Genomic DNA, 19,659 nt, shown 5'->3' on the forward strand with positions numbered 1-19,659 from the left:
ATGTAAAGCAGTTATTAGCATGTTTGGCTCATGGTTAGTGATCCCAATAAATGATAGTTTGCTGCTCAGGGTGTGGGGGTATTTTTTTTTTTAAATAGGAAATGGCAATATCAGTTTAAGCTTATTATAAACAGTATGTGAAGATAAAAGAGGCAAATGCTAACCTCACTTGGGCTCTTGGTTCCTAACAGAAACATTTGAAAGACGAAAGGTGTGCCATGAGTAACTGAAATCAAAAGTGGAAACAGGGTGAGTGTGTGCTCAACTTGCCATGATGTGAACATTTATTAGGTAGGAGATGAAGCTCGAAGTGCATGCAAGTTAATCTAAAATTGGAGCCTGGGTTGATGGGAACCATGGCAATTCTCAGGAGTTAATTAAATCAAAGAAAGATGTTAACTTTCTGGCTACTTGATAAGTGTGAGAAGAACCTGTAAGCAGTTAAGAGCATTAGCTTCCAAATTTTTAAATGTATACCCCAATTATACATCTATTAAGAAGTAATATGTTACCACTGCCAATTTGGGTATTCAATATGTTATTTTAAAAAGACAAATCTGTATGCACCAACATTTTTTTAAAGTATCAAATTTGGTCCTGAGAGGGCTTCAGAATCCAGTGGCTTAATTGCCCCCTTTTGATCAATAAATATCCATTTAAATGTGTAGTTCTAATATTTTTTCCTTCACCTTAAAGATTGATTGGAACATCTTAACTTTGAGGACCAAGTTTCTAGGAAGCTGTTGAAATGGAAGTCTGGAATTCAAGGGAGGACATTGTAAGAAAGACCATGGACTAGTGGCTTTGGAAGCTGTAACAAAAATTGGGTTCACCTGTAAGGGATGCTGTAGACAGGGATTTCTGCAAGGAGCAGGAGTGCACTAGATAATCTCTGGCACCAAGGATTTCTTTAAGGGGCAACTCTTGAGGCTTCGTGTGGGAAGTTTGATACAAGGTGTCAAGACAGTGGTCAAGTGAACAAAGAGTGAGGAAAAAGATGTGGGGGGCGGGGTAGGGGAAGGCAGGAAGACACCAGTGTTGGCATTGACAGAGAAGTTGGGAAGAGGTGATGATTTTTAAAAGGATGAGCGGCAGCTACAGTACCTGCAATTCCTCCAGGTGCTGCTCCTGCCCTGCTCGTCCTTTCCCAGGCTGTACTTGCTCCTGCTATCCTGCCATGCCAATCTAGGTCCATGTAAATGGCATACTCATCCTAAGGACTGCAAACAAATTGCTGAAGAGTAAGGTAAAGGATCTTTGATTGCAAGCAGCCTTCACCTTTGCAGCCAGGTGAACAATCAAAACACCCGTGGGCAGGTGTGGCTGCTGCCAGCCGCCCCGAGTGGAGGAGGGGGTGCGTGGGGCGGGGACGCGTGGGACGGGGGCGGGTGGTCGGTTTCCCGGCGCGCGAGCCCTTTAAGGCCGGGGCGGGGCGGCGGGAGCGCGTGCGCAGCACGTGGCCGCACTGGGCGCCGTCGCCCGAGCTGCCATGGACGTGGGCGCCGACGAGTTCGAGGAGAGCCTCCCTCTGCTGCAGGAGCTCATTCTGGACGCCGACTTCGTGGGTGAGGTGCCTGGGATTCCGGCCTTGCCCGAGCCAGCCTGGGTGGGGGGTGGCGGCAGACGGTCGCCAGGCCACAGGGGCTCGGAGAGGGGCCCTCGGAAAGGACTGGGGGATTCCTTCTTGGGCCCATGGGCGGTGGGACGTTAAGCAGCAATTATACCCTGAGCTCCGCGTGCCACGTTGGCCAGAGCCCGCTGCGGCCCAGGTACAGCTGGGATGGCCTGGCTGGTTGCGTTGGCTTTCTCCATTTTCCCCTTCTAGACCTCACTTGGTTTCTGGAGCACAACTTGGCCACCTGCAGCATTTACAGTCTAAAGAGTGGTGGCTGTGGTCTGCGCCTGGGGACTCTTGTCTTTTTTGCCTTCCCCGCAGGTCTGGACATAGAGTTCACTGGCCTTCGTTCCAACCTGACCGGGCCCCAGCAGATCAGGTAAAGCCAAAGTGGTCTTAGAGCCAGGGGACAGTCACCTTGCCTGTGTCCCCTCTGTACCAGGTCCTGGCCAGGCCAGCACTGTTTCTCAGCAGGCACCCTGTTAGCATTTGGGGGGTAGGATGAGGTTTATGTGGATTGCTTCCACGTGTGGAGGGGCCTGGCTTTTGTCCACTGCATGCAGTGGTGTTTCCCTAGTTGTCGCAACAGTAGGAAAACGCTGCCTCTGATTGAGAGTGGCTGATCCTAGTGCCTGGGTCCCATCTCCTCAGCCATGGAATGAGATGCCTGTTTTTTCACAGTCTTTTTGATTTGCCATCGGAGTGGTATCTAAAGACCCGTCAGAGTGTTCAGCAATTTACAATCTGTCAGATTGGTGAGTTTAATATTCAACTGTTATGAATTATTCAAGAAGATATTTTTGTCTGTGTGTTTCCTACTGGTCGAGACAGCTTTGAGGTTTTTCCAAAGATACTGGATATCATCTTGTATGCTAGTTTTGTTTTTGACTGTATTATGCTTATGGGATCAACACTTTGGAACAAGCAGAATACTTAGCAGTATTTCTGTGCCTAAATAAATCAACATTAAGGAACAATTGCTGTTACCTGTTCTGTCTCTCAAGTAAAAATGTGTGTGTATTTTTTTTAAAATAAAAAACTTACACAAAAATTATGAGGTTTTTTTTTCACTTAATGGGGTTTATAGAGATCTTTCTTTAGCAGCTCATACAGATCAATTCATTTTTAACAGCTGCATAGTATTCCAAACTATACGGATCTATTAACTTTGTCTCCTAACAATGCATACTTCAGTTAGTGTTTGTGTCCAAACAAGTTTGCATTGACCATTCTGGAATTTATATATTATTACTGTCCTTTTTGAGTGAAACCATCAGGGACGCTTATAGCAGTGGAATTGCAGAGTTAGAAAGCATGTGTATTAAAGTGTTGATGCATATTGCTAAACTACTCCTCTTCCTACTAACCATCCACAAAGTTTAAAGTGATTTATACCAACTACAGTGAATGGGCTTGTTTCCCTTGCTAATAGTGGGTACTATCAGTCTTTAAATGTTTGTCTGCTTAGCAAAAGAAAAGTGATATAATTGTTCTGATTTACTGGTTTTTTTTTTTTTTTTGGTTTTTTTTTTTTTTTTCCTTGGTAGAGACAGGGTCTCTCTCTTGCTCAGGCTGGTCTTGAACTTGTGAGCTCAAGTGATCCTCCTGCCTTGGTCTCCCAGAGTGCTAGGTTTACAGGCATGAGCCACCATGCCCAACCCTGATTAACTTTTTTTAATACGAGGGTCAACAAACCTTTTCTATAAAGGGCTAGATATAAATATATTAGGTTTTGCAGGCAATGTGGTTTCTGTTACAACTACTCAATCCTGCCTTTGAAGCTTGAAATCGGCCATAGTTAATACATAAACAAATGAACATGGCTCTATTCCAGTGAAATGTTACTTACAGAAATAGACCCTGGGCAGGATTTCACTGACCCACTTTTACTACGAATGGGGTATGTGTGTTTTGTGTGTATGTTTATGTGTGTTTCCTCTCCTGTTTTTTTGTTTGTTTTGCTATTTTTCTGTTGTGGTTGACTTTTGGTGGGGGATTTTTTTTTTTTTTTTTAATTATAGGACCTCTTTCAGAAGTATGAGAAACAGCTCATAGTTATGTTTCTATTGTTCTACCCCAATTTGAAGTCTTACTCTGCATATGATTTCTTTTTTTCCTTCTTTTTTTTTTTGGCAAAACACATTTTAAAGCAGTTAAATTTGTAAGACTTTGTGGTTTTTGGTGCCTCTGGTTTTAAAACTATGAAAATGTCAATTTAATGTTCTGTGTTTGAAGAACAGGCCACAATTACATTTTATAATAGTAATTTCAGTGTGGATTACAGTTTGAAAGTTCTTGTGCTTCTGGTCTGGGTTTTTTTTTTTTTTCTTTTGTTTATCAATAAAGATGTTTACTATTCCTCAGCCCACACAGTATCTCTGGATGCAAAGCACTGTTCAAAATCTTTTGTCTCAGGCCAGGTGAGGTGGCTCATGCCTGTAATCCTAGCACTCTGGGAGGCCAAGACGGGAGGATCACTTGAGGTCAGGAGTTCGAGACTAGCCTGAGCAAGAGCAAGACCTCGTCTCAACTAAAAATAGAAATAAATTATCTGGCCAACTAAAAATATATATAGAAAAAATTAGCCGGGCATGGTAGCACATGCCTGTAGTCCCAGCTACTCAGGAGGCTGAGGCAGGAGGATTGCTTAAGCCCAGGAGTTTGAGGTTGCTGTGAGCTTGATGCCACGGCACTCTAGCCCGGGCAACAGAGCAAGACTCTGTCTCAAAAAAAAAAAAAAAAATGTTTTGTCTCTGTAATTAACTTCAGGTAGCTTTTCTTTGGTATTCATTCCATCTGCTCTCATTCTTCTAGGGTTGTCTGTGTTCTCTAGCGTTGAAAGAGAGTCAAACAAGTATGTATAAAGAGCTTTTGCAAAACCTATGGCTCTTTCTCACCCGTTTTCCACAACTGCCCACTTCAAATTCTGCCTGGGGCATCTCAGTCACTGTTGCCTTGGATGCTCCGAGCTCTCCCTTATGTCTGCTTTTCCGACTGCTCTGGCCTCTGCAGGTTCCAGCTTACCCTTCACGACTCTCTGGTAGCAGTATCCTTCCTGGGGGGCTCTCCCGCCGGTGCTGCTCTGTGCCTCAAGTCCTCCTTTCCCCATTTCCATTGCCTCTGTGTGTGCCTGTGTTAAAGCAGTTAATACAGTGTGGTGGACAACAGTGGGGTTTAAACTGCATGGTAGCTCACAGGCACCCACAGTCAGAAAGGATGCCTGATCTATGGGGTGGCCCCCACCTGTGAACAGTGGAGGCTGCCGAGCTAGACGTCTTGACTTGGCAACAGCCCCAGAGGGCCTGTGGAGGGAGGGCCTGTCTCTGCAGTAGATCCTGTTCCCCAGGAGCGGGATCTCTGTCTTTTTCCTTTGGCGCCCAGTGCCAGTCCCAGTACCTGAAACTCGGCAGACGTTCAGATACCTCTTATGTGAAAGAGCTCACCCTGAAGTCTGCTCTGTGAGCCAGAGTTTTTAAAATGGTCTTGGCTTTTTCTCCTTATTTCTCTTTTTTCATAGGTATGTAGCCCATTCGTGTAACTTCTTTCTCTTCCCTACAACATTTGGGATTTTGGATTCAGAATTCTCTTTCCAGGCTTCTAGTGTTCAGTTTTTGAATCACTATGGCTTCAACTACAACAAGGTATGGCATCAAAGAGGGAAATGGGAATGTCTTAAACATGATCCAGTCTGACTGGCCTGTGTAGCCCATTCCTTTCCCTTCCTCACTTGTCCACATGAGACAGGAAGGTTTCCCCTCCTTCTGCTGCCTGGCACAGACGATACCTCTGACTAGTCTCTTGTTCTGTTTCTGTCCTTAGTTTCTCAAAAATGGAATCCCATATATGAATGAAGAACAGGAGAAGAAAATTAAGCACAACATTCTGTGCGGGAACTGGAAAGTTCGCAGGTATGACCTTTTCTCCAAGAGCTTTTTAGTTTCTTTGCTGTTTTCTCTGCATTTCCATGGGTGGGTGTTCTGTTTCCAGAGTGTGGTGACCTCACCATCCACATTTAGCTGGGGTGGCTTCAGCTGCCTGTGCTCAGCCAGCCAGGACAACCCGTGGTGCTGCTCTGTCTGGCCTGAGCTGAGCATGCCCTTCTGTCTCCTCCACCCCTTTCAGCTCCCATGTGAACCTCACTGCATCAAGTGTGATCTTAATGTTTAAAAACAAAAAACAGAAACTAACTCTTAATTTGGCACCCAAACAGGAATTCCATTCCAGTGCTAGAGGGGAAAAATCAGTTTGTTGGAGTTGCTGTGAGATGTTGGTCCCCAGTGTGTTCCTGAGGCATTTTTCAAGGGTATCCAGGTAGCCTTGACTGTGCTGGTCGTGCTGGGCACTGACTCTAGACTTGAGCCTTGGTTTGGCCGTGTCTGCCCCAGCATGCATGAGACTTGCCTATGCTCCCCAAAGGCAGGATCTCTGCCTCTTTTCTTTGGGCTCTTGTTCCAGTCCTAGGTCCTGCAACCTCACATTCCCGTAGAGCTGGGATCAGGAGTGACCAGAGTGCGAGCGACAGCGTTGTGGGTAGACTGAGCTGGTGGCCAGGGAGCCAGTGCTGTTGCCTGGAGCCCAGTGCTATTAGCTAGTTGTTGGTTTGAACAATCCATTTAAGCTCTTCAGGCTTTAGATTCTTTGCCTTTATCAGGAAGGGGATTAAATTAGGCAGCTTTTAACTCCAAAATGTGGTGATTGATTATCTGGTCTAAATAATTATCTTAGGTAATGTTGGAGGGGTTTTTGGGTTGGGGTTTTTTTTTTGTATTCTTGGTGCTGGTTTTCATATAAAAATGTAGCTTATGATAGGGAAAAATGAAATTTGGATTTTTAACCTTCTGTTATTTTCAAATGTTGGAGAAGGTCTTATCTCAAAATAACATTATATTCTTATCTCTAACACAGGAGAATGTGTTTATCAAAGTCCCTGTCTTTTCCTTATTCCCCCAGGTAGTTCTCTGTCACCTCTGAGCACTGAATAAAGAAGCAGGTTCTGATAGTAATGCTTAGTATTGGTTAGATACCAGTATCTCCTCCTCTACGTATCCCAGAGACAAAGAAAGGGATAGAATGTATTCCCATGAGCCTACGAAGAACGTAGGCCAACTGTTTGGCATCCTATTGCATAAAAAGACTAGGAGGATAAATGGGTCTTTGGTGCATCTTCTCCATGAGATCGCAGTAGTAAAACCAGGAGCCTCAGAAACCACTCGTGTTAACATTGTCTTAGGGTTCTGGTGTGGCTTCCTCCAACATTTCCACTTTTATGTGCCCGTCTTTTAGCTCTCTAGATAAAGACCAAATCAAGGTGGTAATTGATGAAGTGACGCGGTGGCTGGACCTGGCTGAGGAAGGAGAATGGATGACTCTTCCGGGTATCGCTGGTAGGCAGGAGGCTGCTCCTCCCAACCGGGGAGCATTGGGACAGGTCACTGTCATGTGCCACCCTCTCTTTCCCATGGATCCTCGTCCCAAATGCGTCATGACTGAATCTGATGCAGCATTTGTGCAGTAGATACGTGGTCTTGTGGTTAAATAAAACTCTGACCTGAATCCAAAAGTTGAGGACTTTTCAACCTACTTTGAATTTCAAGGCCAAGGAGGTCAAGTTACATTCATGAGCCTTTTGATGGCATGAGCTTAAGTGCCCTATATACTCCTATTTTATTGACTTTTGTTAATCTGAGTTTTTTCCCCCGACAGTGCAGTGTAGAACCATGATGAACGTGCCGTAGTTTAGCAGTTCTCAGAGCCTGGTCTGTGGATCCTCGGAGTCTGAGACCCTTCCTAAGGGGTCCACAAGGTCAAAATTATTTTCAGAGTATCACTCAGCTGTCACTGCTGTTGTCATTGTGCCATCTGCACTGGTGCCAAAGCAATGGTGGGCAAACCTGCTGGCACCTCGGCACAAATTAAGGCAGGAGCACCAAACTGAGCTGGTGGTAGTCACTGTATTTGCTACCACCCGCTCTCAGTTCAAAAAAGGCCAGCTTGACTTAAGAACTTCCTTGGTGAAGAAGTATTATTCTTAGTTTTATTAAATCTCAACCTTTGGTTGCTCATCTTTTTAATATTATGTCAATAAGTATGCAGAAAATAAGTGCGCATAAAACACTGCTGCATACCAAAATACAGTGGCTGTGTTGAGCAAAAGCACTTGTGCAGTTTCTTGAGTTGAGAGCTGAATTAGCTGCTTTTTTTTAATTTATGAAATGTCATTTCTTCTGGAAAAAACTGACTGGTTAATTTAGACTTGGGTATTTTGCAATCATTTTCTCAAATGAAAGAAGTAAGCCTGTCACTTCAAGGAAAATAACTCACAGTATTTGCTAGTGATAAAGCTTTCAATCAAAAACTGGAATTTTGGAGAACTTGCATCTGCTACCGTAAGCTTGACAGCTTCCAGTACCGAGACCTGTTTGAAATCAGTGCTCATGTTCTCAGATGCCTTGTTGACACATTGTGTAATGAAATGTGTGAGCATTTGGAAAATCTGCATAACTGCAAACCAGTGTTTTCCAAATAACCAATGCATGATGTTACAAAGTCATGGATAAAACAAATTCAAAGTAAAAGGCCAGTGAATTTTAAGGTAACAATACATAGTTCATTAACATGGTATCAAATTCCACATTACAGCTCATCTTTAAGAAACTACAGCTTGTTGAATTTTGGTGCAGTATAAAAGAAGAATATCCAAAGTCACTTGATAGGGCTAGTAATTCTGTTCCCTTTTCCACCTACACATCTGTTTGAGGCTGGACCTTGTTCATATATTTCAGCGATTACAACATATCGCAACAGATGGAATGCAGATGCAGACATAAAGTTCTAGCCAGATGTTAAAGAGATTTGCAGAAATATGGAACAATATCTCTCTTCTCACTAACTATTTTTGTTCTGGAAAATAGTTATTTTTTTATAAGTGTTACTTCTGTTAATGTATAATGGGTTTTTTGTTTAAAAGAAACTCAAGTTTTTTAAGCTTTGAGTTTTAATTTCCAATAGGGTTAATATTAATAGCTGTAACTCACATAAACAAACTCGTTGGCATCCCCAATGTAAGAATGGCTCTGAGATCAAAAACCTGGAGTTCTGCCTTAAGTCACGTCAAAGCAGGCCGTGCCCTGCTGCTGGCTCCCAGGCTTGCGCACCCCTGAGAGCTGTCTTTCCAATTGCCCTGTCTACCCCTTAGCTTCTGTTGAGGGAAGTGCAGTGCCCTTCCAGGTCTGCGTGTGCCTTGTGTTTCCTTGCTGCAGGGTTCCAGGCCTTCGAGGTCGAGCTGGTGCTGAGGCAGGCCCTCCCCAACATCTGGACCGTGCTGAACGAGCAAGGGGTGAGTTCTCACCTGAGAATGGGGCATCAGTGGCTCTATTATTTCTCTCATTCTCCCAAATCTGGCCTCTTTGAAAGACTTTCTCCCTTGCACTCTTTTCTCCCCCCTTTTGTTTTGAGATGAAGAGCTGGTTCGTTAAGCTTTGTTCCCAGTAACCCAGGATTTAAGGAACTTGCCTCTACTCTTTTCTTTTTTTCTTTTTCTTTTTTTTTTTAAACAAGACTATAGCTTACAATACTTTTCATTCCAGGTGATAGTGAAGAAAGTGAGCAAACAGCATCGCTGGTATCTTGAGAACACCTCTTGTGACAGAGCAAGCTGCTGGAGGGATAAGATTCTTCTCTCTGCGAAGGGTTTTTCTGTGTTTTTCCAAATGCTGGTGAAAGCCCAGAAGGTAGGAAAAAATATTTCTTTTCTTGGCCTAAAGGCAGTATTTTGTATTTCTGGTCATAGATCCTTCAATGACAAAATTAGATTCCTTAAGATAAGTGATTTCTCATTTATAACTGGCTTGGTGGATCTAACCTTGCTTTCACCAAATCATGATAGATTAATCTGCGAACGACTGTCAATAGGAAATAGTACTGTTTCTTTGTCGTCCTCAGTAACAAAGGAATTTCAATACTAATTGACCTAAAATTACTTGGGGGTGGGGTGGGGAGCTGCATGTGTCTGCTTCAGTTTAGATTCCCAAAGTGGATTGTGCCTTAAGTTCCTCCTACTTGCTTCTTTCTTTTTTATTTTGCATTTAAGCAGTTGAGCTACCTTTCATGGGGGTAGAATGAGGGTGAGGATGGAATTATCCAGTTGACCAGAATTGTAGTGGGTTCTAAAGCTACATCCTTTGCAAGAAACTACTAGTGTATGGTGTCTGTCTTTATTTTTCAAAATTTCACTTCCCTCACCTGTTGATTTACTCCAAGTAGCCCTTAGTGGGACATAATATGATGATGGATCTGTTGCATCTCCACGAGAAGTTCTACAGACCTCTCCCAGGTAGGGGCACACCTGTTGTCCTCCTTCCTCTCATCTTGATATGCCATGTGGTGAAAGGATTGGTCCAGAAACATGCCCCTGAGGTAGCCCCTAAGATGCACGTTCCTCCCTAGCATCGGCAGATCTCTGGAGGGGTCAGGCAGAGGCAGGTACTCAGATCTGTGTTTGCTTCCATCTTCCTGGAATAGAAGACCAGGACACTTTGCCAAGGCAGAGGAACAAACTTGGATGGACACCCATCCCCCTCCATTGAAGTTGTTCAGGCTCATTTTATAAAACTTGGCATAATCAGAAATGTATGAAAGAGAAAATCACCTTTGAGCTATACTTGTAATGGTTTTTGCTTTTTTTTTTTTTTTAAGTTTTTACATATTTGATCACACTATATATTTTAATGTTTATGTTTGGCTTTTTTTTACTTACCCAAAGCATTATTTTATGTCATTAATAACCTAATAAATGCCGTTTTAATGTTGTATGATACCATGTTATGGCTGCACCCTGCTTTTCATGGCTGATTCAGCTGTTGGACACACAGAGGTGCAGCATAGTGGTTAAAGCCAGCACTCGAGCCAGGTGGCTTGCTCGTCTCCCCGCCCTGTGTGTGCCGTCTCCAGCAAGTGACATTACCCCACCTCACCCATAAGATGGGGATAATAGTACCAGTATCAGAGCGGTGAGACTAAATGAATTAATAAATGTACAGAGATCACTAGTCTAGAATAAAAGAGGTAAAGTTTTAAGAGCGATTTTCCCCATGAAATGATAGAACACCTGAGTTTGAGGGAGAGCATTGGGTTAAAACTAATCATATTTACCAAAAAAACCCCAAAACAACAGCAAAACAAAATAATTGATGGGAGAACAAAAGGAAAAGTCCTTGTTACGCCACAGAGCCCTCTTGTGGATGGCGTGGGCATGGCTGTGATGCTGGCAGTGTGTGTGATGGTGGAGGTGGACCCAGCTGGCAGGAGGTCCTCAGTGAAGTGCCTAAAACCGCTGCATGCACATGCTAGATCTGGGAATAGATACCAAAAGGAAAAGAATGGAAAATAGTTGCCTTTGGAGAGTAGGAAATGGAAGGATAGTGGGAAGAGGATTGCAGATTTTTTTTTTTCCAGAGAGTGTATGTGTTTTGTAATAAACCGCTTTAAACTATATGCAGATATGACTTTAGTAAATTCACCAACTAATAGTTCTTTTTAAAATTTGTTTTGTTAGGGTACTTTCCTCTTATAATAATTTAGTTGATTTTTTTTTCTTGCATTTTTCTCTGCATAGTCATTTACAAATGACTTCGTGCCTGCCTTGCCAGTGCTACCTCCATTCTTAGCCCCTTGGCTAGAGCTTCAAAAACTAGATTAACTAATGTTGGCAACAGAAAGCATCCCGAATTTAATGGAAAACCATTTGGCCTTTACTATTAAAGGTGGTGATGGCAGGTTGGTTTGAGCTTAGGATTCCTTAATGGCTGGGATCTGTTTTCAATTCCTATTTTGTTTTAGTTTGCTCTACCGATCAGTGTTGGTTAGAGAATGTTCCTTTTCATTTCTACGAATCAACTAACGTTTGACTATTTGTGTCTTTCCCCTCAGAAAGCTACGATCAATTTAAGCAGAACATCCACAGCCTATTTCCTGTTATCATTGACACCAAGAACGTGACAAAGGATATCTGGAAGGTATTGAATGGAGTTGCTTTGGGTTAAGGACTGCTTTGTCTATACCAGTAGCACTTAGCTTTCTCTTGTGGTGGTGTTTTTTTTTTTCCCCCCAATTATTGAACCCTTTTCTCTTTTAAAAACCAGTATCAGTTTCCTTCTGTATTTTGGGTCATTGTATTAGCTTATATATCTTTTTTTCTCTCATTCAAGTCCCATGTTTTCATTTGTATATAGCTCATATGCTTATTTAGATCATACAAAAGAACAACTTATTTCAGAGCTTAATACATACCTCATCAGTATTTGCAAGGTGCATAAAGAACACCAGGGTAGGGAGGATCCCCTGTTCAAAAATCTTAAACCTCTTTACTGAGGTCGTGGGTTCCCAACCCTGACAGCATGCTAGAATCACTCAGGAAGCCAAATACTGACAGCCGGGCCCCACTGGCAGCATCTGCTCTGGTCCAGAGCAGGGCACATGTATTTCTAGAGCTTCCCAGGAGGTTCTGTTTTATAGTCTGGGCTATTCCCTCCACATGGAGAAGGGAAGAACCCAACTGGTCTAAGTGCTGCTTAGAAATTAAACTCAGGAAGGGAGAAAGGAGAATAGATCAATGCTGTAGAGCCTCAGGCAGTCACTTAGAGCAATTACTCAAGAAGGGAGCCAGAAGAGGGTATGGGTGACTTGGCACATCTCTGCCCAGACAGGCTCTTATTGTCTGTACCTCACGAGTTTCTAGCTTCTAGGAACACTTGGGATTTAGTAACCTGGTGTTGCCCCCACGGCCCTCTCGTCCTTAGAACGCCTATTTCTTTGTGTGTCCTTGGCTCCTGTCCTAGTGCCTTGGATTCCTGTTCATAGCATCCCTCGAACACATGTCCTCTAAGGGAGACGCTGTGTGTGGGTTTGGGTGCAGTGTTTTTTCCCTAGCCTGAGTTATCGGGAGCCCCTCTAGGAAACCCCAAGGGTATGAAGTGCCCTGACATTGTCGTTAAGGAATAAGGATAGTTACACTGTCTCTGAAGAGAAAGAGGAGGTTGGAGTTAGCATTTTCAGGTCATTTTAATGGCCATTTGCTAACACCTGAAGCACGGAATAAACGAAAGCACAGATGTTTTACTCTCCCTGACGTGTTTTCCATAATTGTAGGAACTGAATTTCCCAAGGGTTTCCAACCTTTCAGAAGTGTATGAAGTCCTGAACAGGTAAGGAAGTGTTTCCTGGAGCCGCTTCTGGAGCGTGGTCTGTAGCCGCAGCCGCCTCCCGTGCGTTCACCAGGGCTGCGGGGCCCGCTAGGGGCCCTCCCCGTTCATTTGGGCCCTGAGGTCTCCTCCGGCTCCTCAGGCTGCTTCACCTCCTTTCTCAGATGGTGCTCTTGGCCCCCATTTCCAAGAAGAAAGTAAGAAGCCAGAGGCAGGAAATCTCTCAGCCCCCAACAGTCTTGCAGTTACTGTCCCCTTTTGTTCCTCTCACTTAACAAGCCCACACCCCTCTTTAACTCTCCTCTGCCGCTGAGTTTGTTCTTCTCTTTGCAGCAGGTCTCCTTGGAGGCCTCCCTCTGCTGCCTGCTGCAGTCTGGACTTGGTCCCCTTCACGCGTTGCCCTCCCAGCGCCACCCAGTTGTGTGGCCTCCGAACAGGCGTGTGAATGGGGCGTGGCGCGTAGGCGCAGGCCTGCTCACGTTCACAGCCTCGGCCTCTGTCTCCTCCCTTGTCCTGTGTCGGGCCTTCTGGATTTCTCTCATTTCTCGTGTGTGTGGTTTTTAATCCCTCCCTTGTGGTTCTTGTTCCTCTGCTCGTTTCAAGTTTTCTATGCAGGGTCCCTCCTCAGCCCCCGTCTTGCTCGTCACCATGTCCCGGGTGGCCTCATCCACACCTGGGCTTTAGCTGCCACTGCTGTGTGCAGCCCAGTCCAGAGCTCTGCAGCGCTAGGACGCCGCGTTTACCAGCTGTCTTTTCGGTCTTCTACCCTACGTGATCGCAGGCATTTTCAACTTGACGTTCATCTTTGTCCCTCACACCCACTCTAGTGCCTGGAAAGTCTGTAACGTCTTTGCGGGGCCAGGCATAACACCGGGGCCTGGCTTTCTTTTGTTTTAAATGCACAGGCTCTGATTCGAGGCTCCCTGGGTTTAAGTCCCAGCTTTGCTACTCACGGGCTTTGTGAGTAACCTTAAGAGAATTAATCTGTCTGTGCCTCAGTTTCACCATCTTTGAAATGAGACAATAATAATGTGCAACTCACAAGGTTTTTGTGAGGATTAAACACATTCATCCGTGTGGCAGGACTTGGGACTGTGCCCCGTTAAATGTCGGTGGCCATCGTTGACCCCTCTCCCAATCCTAACAGTCGTTCTGTGGCAGGGGCACAATTATCTTGCTTGCTTTACAAGTGAGAAAATCGGGGGTTAGAGAGGTTAAACACATGAGGCTCTAAAAGATCTGTTGGAAAATGGGTAAAATAAAGGTTTCCTTGTTAGGAGCCACCACCATTCAGCCGAGTCCCGGACCGTGACCGGGAGGTGGTCCCGGAGCTGAGTTTATGGCGTCTATCTAGTTGAGTCCTGTTGATTTTACTCTTTAAAATCTCTCCCTCTCTTCAAGTTCTCGGGATTATTGCCTGTGTTCAGCCTTTATAGTTCATTCCAGCGTGGCAGCAGCCCCTTCCTGGTGTCCTGTCGTGGTGGCCTGTCTCTCTCCCTTCCCCACACTGCCCCTGAGTGATGACTTAAAATGTGAATTCCACTGGGCTGTTTTTCTGGCCAAAGTCTTCCCGTGGCTCCTGAGGCCTCCACTACCGCAGGGGCTCCTGGCCGGCAGCCCTGCCCTCCACATGGGGCTCCAGCCACACTTCTCACAAGACCTGGCTTCCCTCCCTGTCTCTGCTCGAAATGCCTGAGGTCACCCCGTCGCTTCAACTGAGTCGGTTCCTGCGGTTCCCCTGCTTCAGGAAGCCAGCCTTCCCCCTGCCTGCAGGACCTGGGTGTGCTGTTCACGCCTCAGGTGTTGCGTTTACAGGATGCGAGCTTAAGTCTCTGCATTTATCACCCAGGCCACTAGACAGCGGGCTCTGGAGGGCAGAGGTGACATCTTGCTTATCTTGGGGTTTTGAATGCCCAGCGTGTTCCCGCTGGAGCCACCAGGACCTCATCTGCCCGTGTCCAGATTTGTGCCTCTTACACATATATCCTCATTCCGTGTATTTTTAAATTATGTTAATTTAAGGGACTGAGGGTAGAGCAAGAAGGGATTATTTTCAGTGAATTGTTCTTTATCTCATTTTTCTTCTCTAATAGTAACTTGAATCCCACCAAGAATTCTGGACCAGAGATTATGCACTCACATGATTGTGAAAAATATGGTACGTTTCCGTGAGCCCAGGCTCCTGGCACAGGTGGCAGAGCACGGAGTGCACGGCTGGGGCTGGTCCCTGGCCCTGGCCTCCACTTGGCAGGGGAGGGGAGGTTTGTGCAGGTTTTTCCCTCATATAACTGCTGCCCAGGACAAGTGCGTCTGGGGTGCATCCCGGGCCCTGGGGCTGTCCCTTTCCTCCTTGCTGTGCTGGTTGGTCTGCCAGGCAGCTCTGAGCTCTCGGTTTCCTCACCGAGGGGAGAACCACGGTGAAGATGGTGTGTGAGTGGGACAGTTGGAGGCCATCTGAGCTGCCACGGGGGTGGGGCTGGCACCGGGGGTGCTTCCTTTCCCAGGCTGCGTTTCTAATGACTGCTTGATACTCTCCACTTGGGGAAAAACGCTTCAGTCGAGACAAAGTACCCCCACGAGGCTGCATATGATGCCTTCCTTTGCGGATCAGGTAAGAGTTGCTGTTTTCTTAAAGGAAACTCTTTTTTGTTGGTGGTAAGCCCCTGCCCTCCCGAGATTCTCCATGTGTTTCCAGATAGGTTGCACGTAACGGAAATAAAGCATAAGCTTGCATATTTCGGCAAGGTCTATTACATTTCTAGCTTTTTTTCCCCCCCAGTTCTTTTGAAAGTGGCACACTTGCTCCTAGAGAAGGTGCATGGGTAAGTGTTCTTTCCTTTCATCCTGTTGGTCGATCACTGGTCAGGACTTATCGAGCCCTTGCTATAAGCCAAGACCTCCCAGTCCCAGGGCCCTACCAAAGGGAGAACATAGAATGTCACTGGTGCAGCTGTCTCATCCCTGACTGGGCAGTGGCCACCATGGTGGGTGCAGACAGATGGCCTTCCCCTGTAGGAGCAGCCCTTTCTGACCTCCCCCACCTCTTGCCTTGGGGGGTGGGAGTCCTGGCCCTCTTGCCCCCTGTCTTGGCATTGGGTGAATTTACATATGTCAGGAGACTAAGACAGTGGGGTTAGGCTTAGGTTCTGATACCTTCCTCAGTTCTTCCCAGCCTGGTGTGTTTGGTCTATTTTCTACTCGTAGTCTCATAACCACATAAACAACAGTGAAGTAGGATAGAGCATCCAGGTCAATGGCTCAAGCGATCCTCCTGCCTCAGCCTCCCTATAGCTGGGACTACAGGTGCACACCACCATGCCCGGCTAATTCTTCTATTTTTAGTAGAGATGGGGTCTTATTGTTGCTCAGGCTGGTCTCAAACTCTTGACCTCAAGCCATCCTCCTGCCTTGGCCTCCCAGAGTGCTGGGATTACAGGCGTGAGCCCCCGTGCCTGGCGCCAGATAGAATCTTAAATGCATTTCCTCATGACACCTTCCTTGATGCCTGCTGCACTGGGCACACAGGCACCAGAAACATGCCTGAAGTATGCATTCTATAGCACCGTCCTTGATGGGTACATTTGTTAAACAGGATTTAGCAGGCCAGGTGAAAGAGTGAAGCAAAACTGTAATGTGCTCTCTGAGAATGGTTTAGAAACATTAAACACCGTTAACTTGGGTATTGCTGTATTTGCCCATCTTAGCAATAGCTATTATAAATATAAGTATATAACTTAAGAAATCTTCCAGCGTGTCTCTTTCCTGTGGCTTGACAGCATTTAAGTGCCCACTGGCAGGTACCCGTGTTCGGGACAGTGAAGGTGCTAACCCAGCGGAGCACCTCGGTGCCCTGGGCCCCTGAATCTCATATCCTCTGTTACCTTTAATTCTCATGACCTAAAAACCTTCTTTGGTTTAGAGAAGTTCCGTAGCTTCCCAGGGCCTGCAGTCAGGTGTGTGTAGTCCCTGGACAGGGGTGGGGCTCGTATAGGGCGAGGCTGCGGGATGGGGGTCGTCCTTTTGGAATGAAGGGCAGTGCCCCATCAAGGGATGATGGAGTGGAGCTTCCTCTGTGCAGTGGCATCTCACTAGTTCTCTGAGCCTATTGCTAACATCTGTCAGCAGAGGGATCTTCACCAAACTGTCACCAGCAGGTGGTGACCGTGTGGAAGCTCTGCTTTTGCTTGGGCCACAGAGAAAGCTCTTCAGAGTTGGCCATCTGAGGGGAGCACACCAACACGAGCCCCGAGACTTGTGAGGGGTGGGTGGGAGAGTTGTGTGAGGACGTGTCCTTCCCCTGTTCTGTCACCAGATCCTTAGTTATGACCAAGGACATGTGAATAAACTTCCGTGTGCCTGAATGCTTTGGGGTTTTCTCTGTCCATGTAGCATCGATCCCATACCAGAGTCCACCTTTCCTCAGTACCTTGACGTGCTGGCCCCTTACGTGAACCAAGTGAATCTTATCCGAGCTGGGGTCCCTAAAATCGTGAGTGGATTTCATTTTGCTCCTTTACCCTACTCGGAAGCTTACGTGGGAAGCAGCCTGGTGTTCTCTGGGATGTGTGAGAATGATTCCAACAGCAACCAAGATGAGAGTCGAAGAGGGTGTTCACACCCCGCTAGGTTTCTTACTTCCTCTTGTGTGTTTTTGCCAAAACCAACACGGACTTGTTCCTGTTCTCCTCCCTCCCAGCCCCAAAAAGAGGCTTTCCTAGTTTCTTTTAGGATTTTCAAATTGGATAAGATGTCAGTAAGAATTGTGGAAAGTCTCTTTTGTTCTTCATGTCTTCTAGAATTTTTCTGGTCCAGATTATCCCAGTATCCGACCTCCCATCCTCATCCTCAGTGTCAGAAAGTGGCCTGGGGTCAACGAGCAGCAAGTCTACCGTGAGTTTCAGAATCTCTGCAAGTTCGACGTCAGGCGCCTCACGCGAAGCCAGTTCCTGCTCTTGACCAATAAGTTCAAGGAGTAGGTGCCTTGGCTCCCGCCCCTCTCCCCCCGAGTTTGCCTCATCTCTGCGCTCCACCCGCATCGAGCCTCACTGCGCAGTGGGTGTGACCACGTCGCGTGGCTGACCCGAGCAAACTTCTCTTGGCAGCGCGCGGAATATCCTGAAGGAATACAGGCGCCACCCGACCCTGCAGGTCTCCCTGTATCGGTACTGGAAACACTCCCCAAACATCAACTGCCTGTTACAGTAAGTGACCAGGCTGAAGGCTCTTCTGCTCGTGCGGGGTCTGCTGGTGTCTATCGGGCCTGGTGAACCGGATGCTGTTCAGTGACATTCAACACGTATTTACTGAGCACCTGCTGTGCTGGGTGCCCTTGTAGGTTCTAGGGATTCATCAGTGAATAAAACAAAAATCCCTGCTCTTATGAAGCTCATGTGCTAATGGGAGGTAACAAATGACAAACACATAGTAAACAAGTGGACCATATAGTATATCAGGTGACAAGTGGTCACTAAAAACAAGAGAAGGGGGGGTTGGGGCCAGGGGAGGTCACAGTTTAAAGGAGATGATGGGGGCCCATTAACGACTCTGTGAGCCTGGAAAGGCCGTCTGGGGGACAGTGTTCAGGCAGGGGGGCAGCAGGGCTGAGCCCTGGAGTCAGGAGGTGCCTGGCCTGTCAGGGGCCAGTGAGACGGCCACTGTGAGCAGAACCAACAAGGAGGGGACGAGGCGAGAGAAGGAGCGGGTCCTGCCTAAGGTGGGCGGGCACACAGGTGAGGACTGTGGGTTTCACTCTCAGGAGCAGTTGGGTTGCTGGAGGTTTTAGCAGGGGGGAGGGACATGCTCCGACTAGTGTTTTCAAAGCATCGCTCTCTTCTGCGTTGAGATGGACTGTAGAGGAGACAGGGCAGGGAGAGCAGTCGGGAGGCAGGTACACCAGCCAGGGCACAGCATGGCCCACCCCGTGGCAGTGAGGGTGGCATCAGCGACAGACTGGAGTGGAGTCAAGTGTGAGTCCAGGGTTCTTGGCCTGAGCAACTGGAAACATGGAGTTCTCAGTTTAGCTTTATGAGGATTTGGCTTGCTGGTTAGGTGCCATGTCAATTAGAAAATGGCATTGTTGAAGAAAAATGTTTCATTCCTGGGCAACCCTATTTTCTTCTGTCAACCTCTGATTTATACCCCAGAGCCAGTCTAGCCTCGACAGGCAGAAGTTCAGTATTGGCACCAGGAGAATGATCGAAAGAAATAACACTTGAGTGAACAAAGTCGGGGAAAAAAGCAGCACGAACCTGTGTTAGTTGCTTCTACACCTGCCGGGTTCACAGGTGACCCTGGCTGCCTGACCACTGTCATTGTCTTGCAGAGTCTGTGGCATAGTTACCACCTGGGCCCTCCTCGCCTTCATCCTGGGAAGATCCGGCCCGTGAGGGCAGCGAGGCCTCCTGCAGCCGTCCCCTCGTCCACCCCCCTGGGACAGTGTCCTGGGTTCTGTTTGTAACTCATATTCTGTTTGCCGATGGATCTCTATGGTCCTTACTGGAAATTCTATGTTTTGAATGTGAAATTGTGTAAACACTATCAATGATAAAGAAATCCTGGGCTATGGTACCTGCGTGTGTGGCCAGAACTTTTCTTTCTATTAATATAAACTGCTAGTGAGCCGTCACCACCTCCAGGGATTTAAGTAAATGCTTCAGAGTGTCTCATGAACAAATCATTGATTCAGGCTTGAGAAATGGCCTTTGGCTTAATAAAGGAAAGAAGTGCCTCTGGGAAGAGGGAGTGTCATGTGCACTGGCGATGTTTTTGATAAGTATATTGTAAGCCATAAAATGCTCATTTTAGAAACAAAGTTACCCGTAGCACCAGGGTATGATCGGATTCTGT

At 46.4% G+C, this 19,659-nt stretch overlaps 1 protein-coding gene across 1 annotated transcript; it reads left to right on the forward strand.

The window, feature by feature from the left end:
- Positions 1 to 1,455: 1,455 nt before the first annotated feature.
- PNLDC1 (PARN like ribonuclease domain containing exonuclease 1) lies at positions 1,456 to 19,349 on the forward strand. Its single transcript, XM_045544683.1, has 19 exons — positions 1,456 to 1,565; positions 1,937 to 1,994; positions 2,297 to 2,370; positions 4,430 to 4,469; positions 5,133 to 5,256; positions 5,435 to 5,523; positions 6,899 to 6,999; positions 8,875 to 8,951; positions 9,202 to 9,345; positions 9,878 to 9,947; positions 11,543 to 11,628; positions 12,761 to 12,816; positions 14,907 to 14,971; positions 15,371 to 15,424; positions 15,593 to 15,635; positions 17,203 to 17,302; positions 17,610 to 17,785; positions 17,916 to 18,014; positions 19,136 to 19,349. The coding sequence occupies exons 1-19, from the start codon at positions 1,490 to 1,492 to the stop codon at positions 19,197 to 19,199; spliced, it is 1,596 nt and encodes a 531-aa protein (XP_045400639.1). The 5' UTR covers positions 1,456 to 1,489; the 3' UTR covers positions 19,200 to 19,349.
- The last annotated feature ends 310 nt before the right edge of the window (positions 19,350 to 19,659 follow it).

The sequence above is a fragment of the Lemur catta genome, chromosome 2 (assembly GCF_020740605.2).
Source record: "Lemur catta isolate mLemCat1 chromosome 2, mLemCat1.pri, whole genome shotgun sequence".
Taxonomy (NCBI): Eukaryota; Metazoa; Chordata; class Mammalia; order Primates; family Lemuridae; genus Lemur; species Lemur catta.

What these genes read in the sequence shown, in the direction of transcription:
- PNLDC1 (XM_045544683.1), top strand. Translation starts at nt 1,490, where the DNA reads ATGGACGTGGGCGCCGACGAGTTCGAGGAGAGCCTCCCTCTGCTGCAG. An exon ending in GTTGAAAGAGAGTCAAACAA is followed by an intron (nt 4,470 to 5,132) that starts GTATGTATAAAG and finishes CTTTTTTCATAG; the next exon opens with GTATGTAGCCCATTCGTGTA. An exon ending in AACATCAACTGCCTGTTACA is followed by an intron (nt 18,015 to 19,135) that starts GTAAGTGACCAG and finishes ATTGTCTTGCAG; the next exon opens with AGTCTGTGGCATAGTTACCA.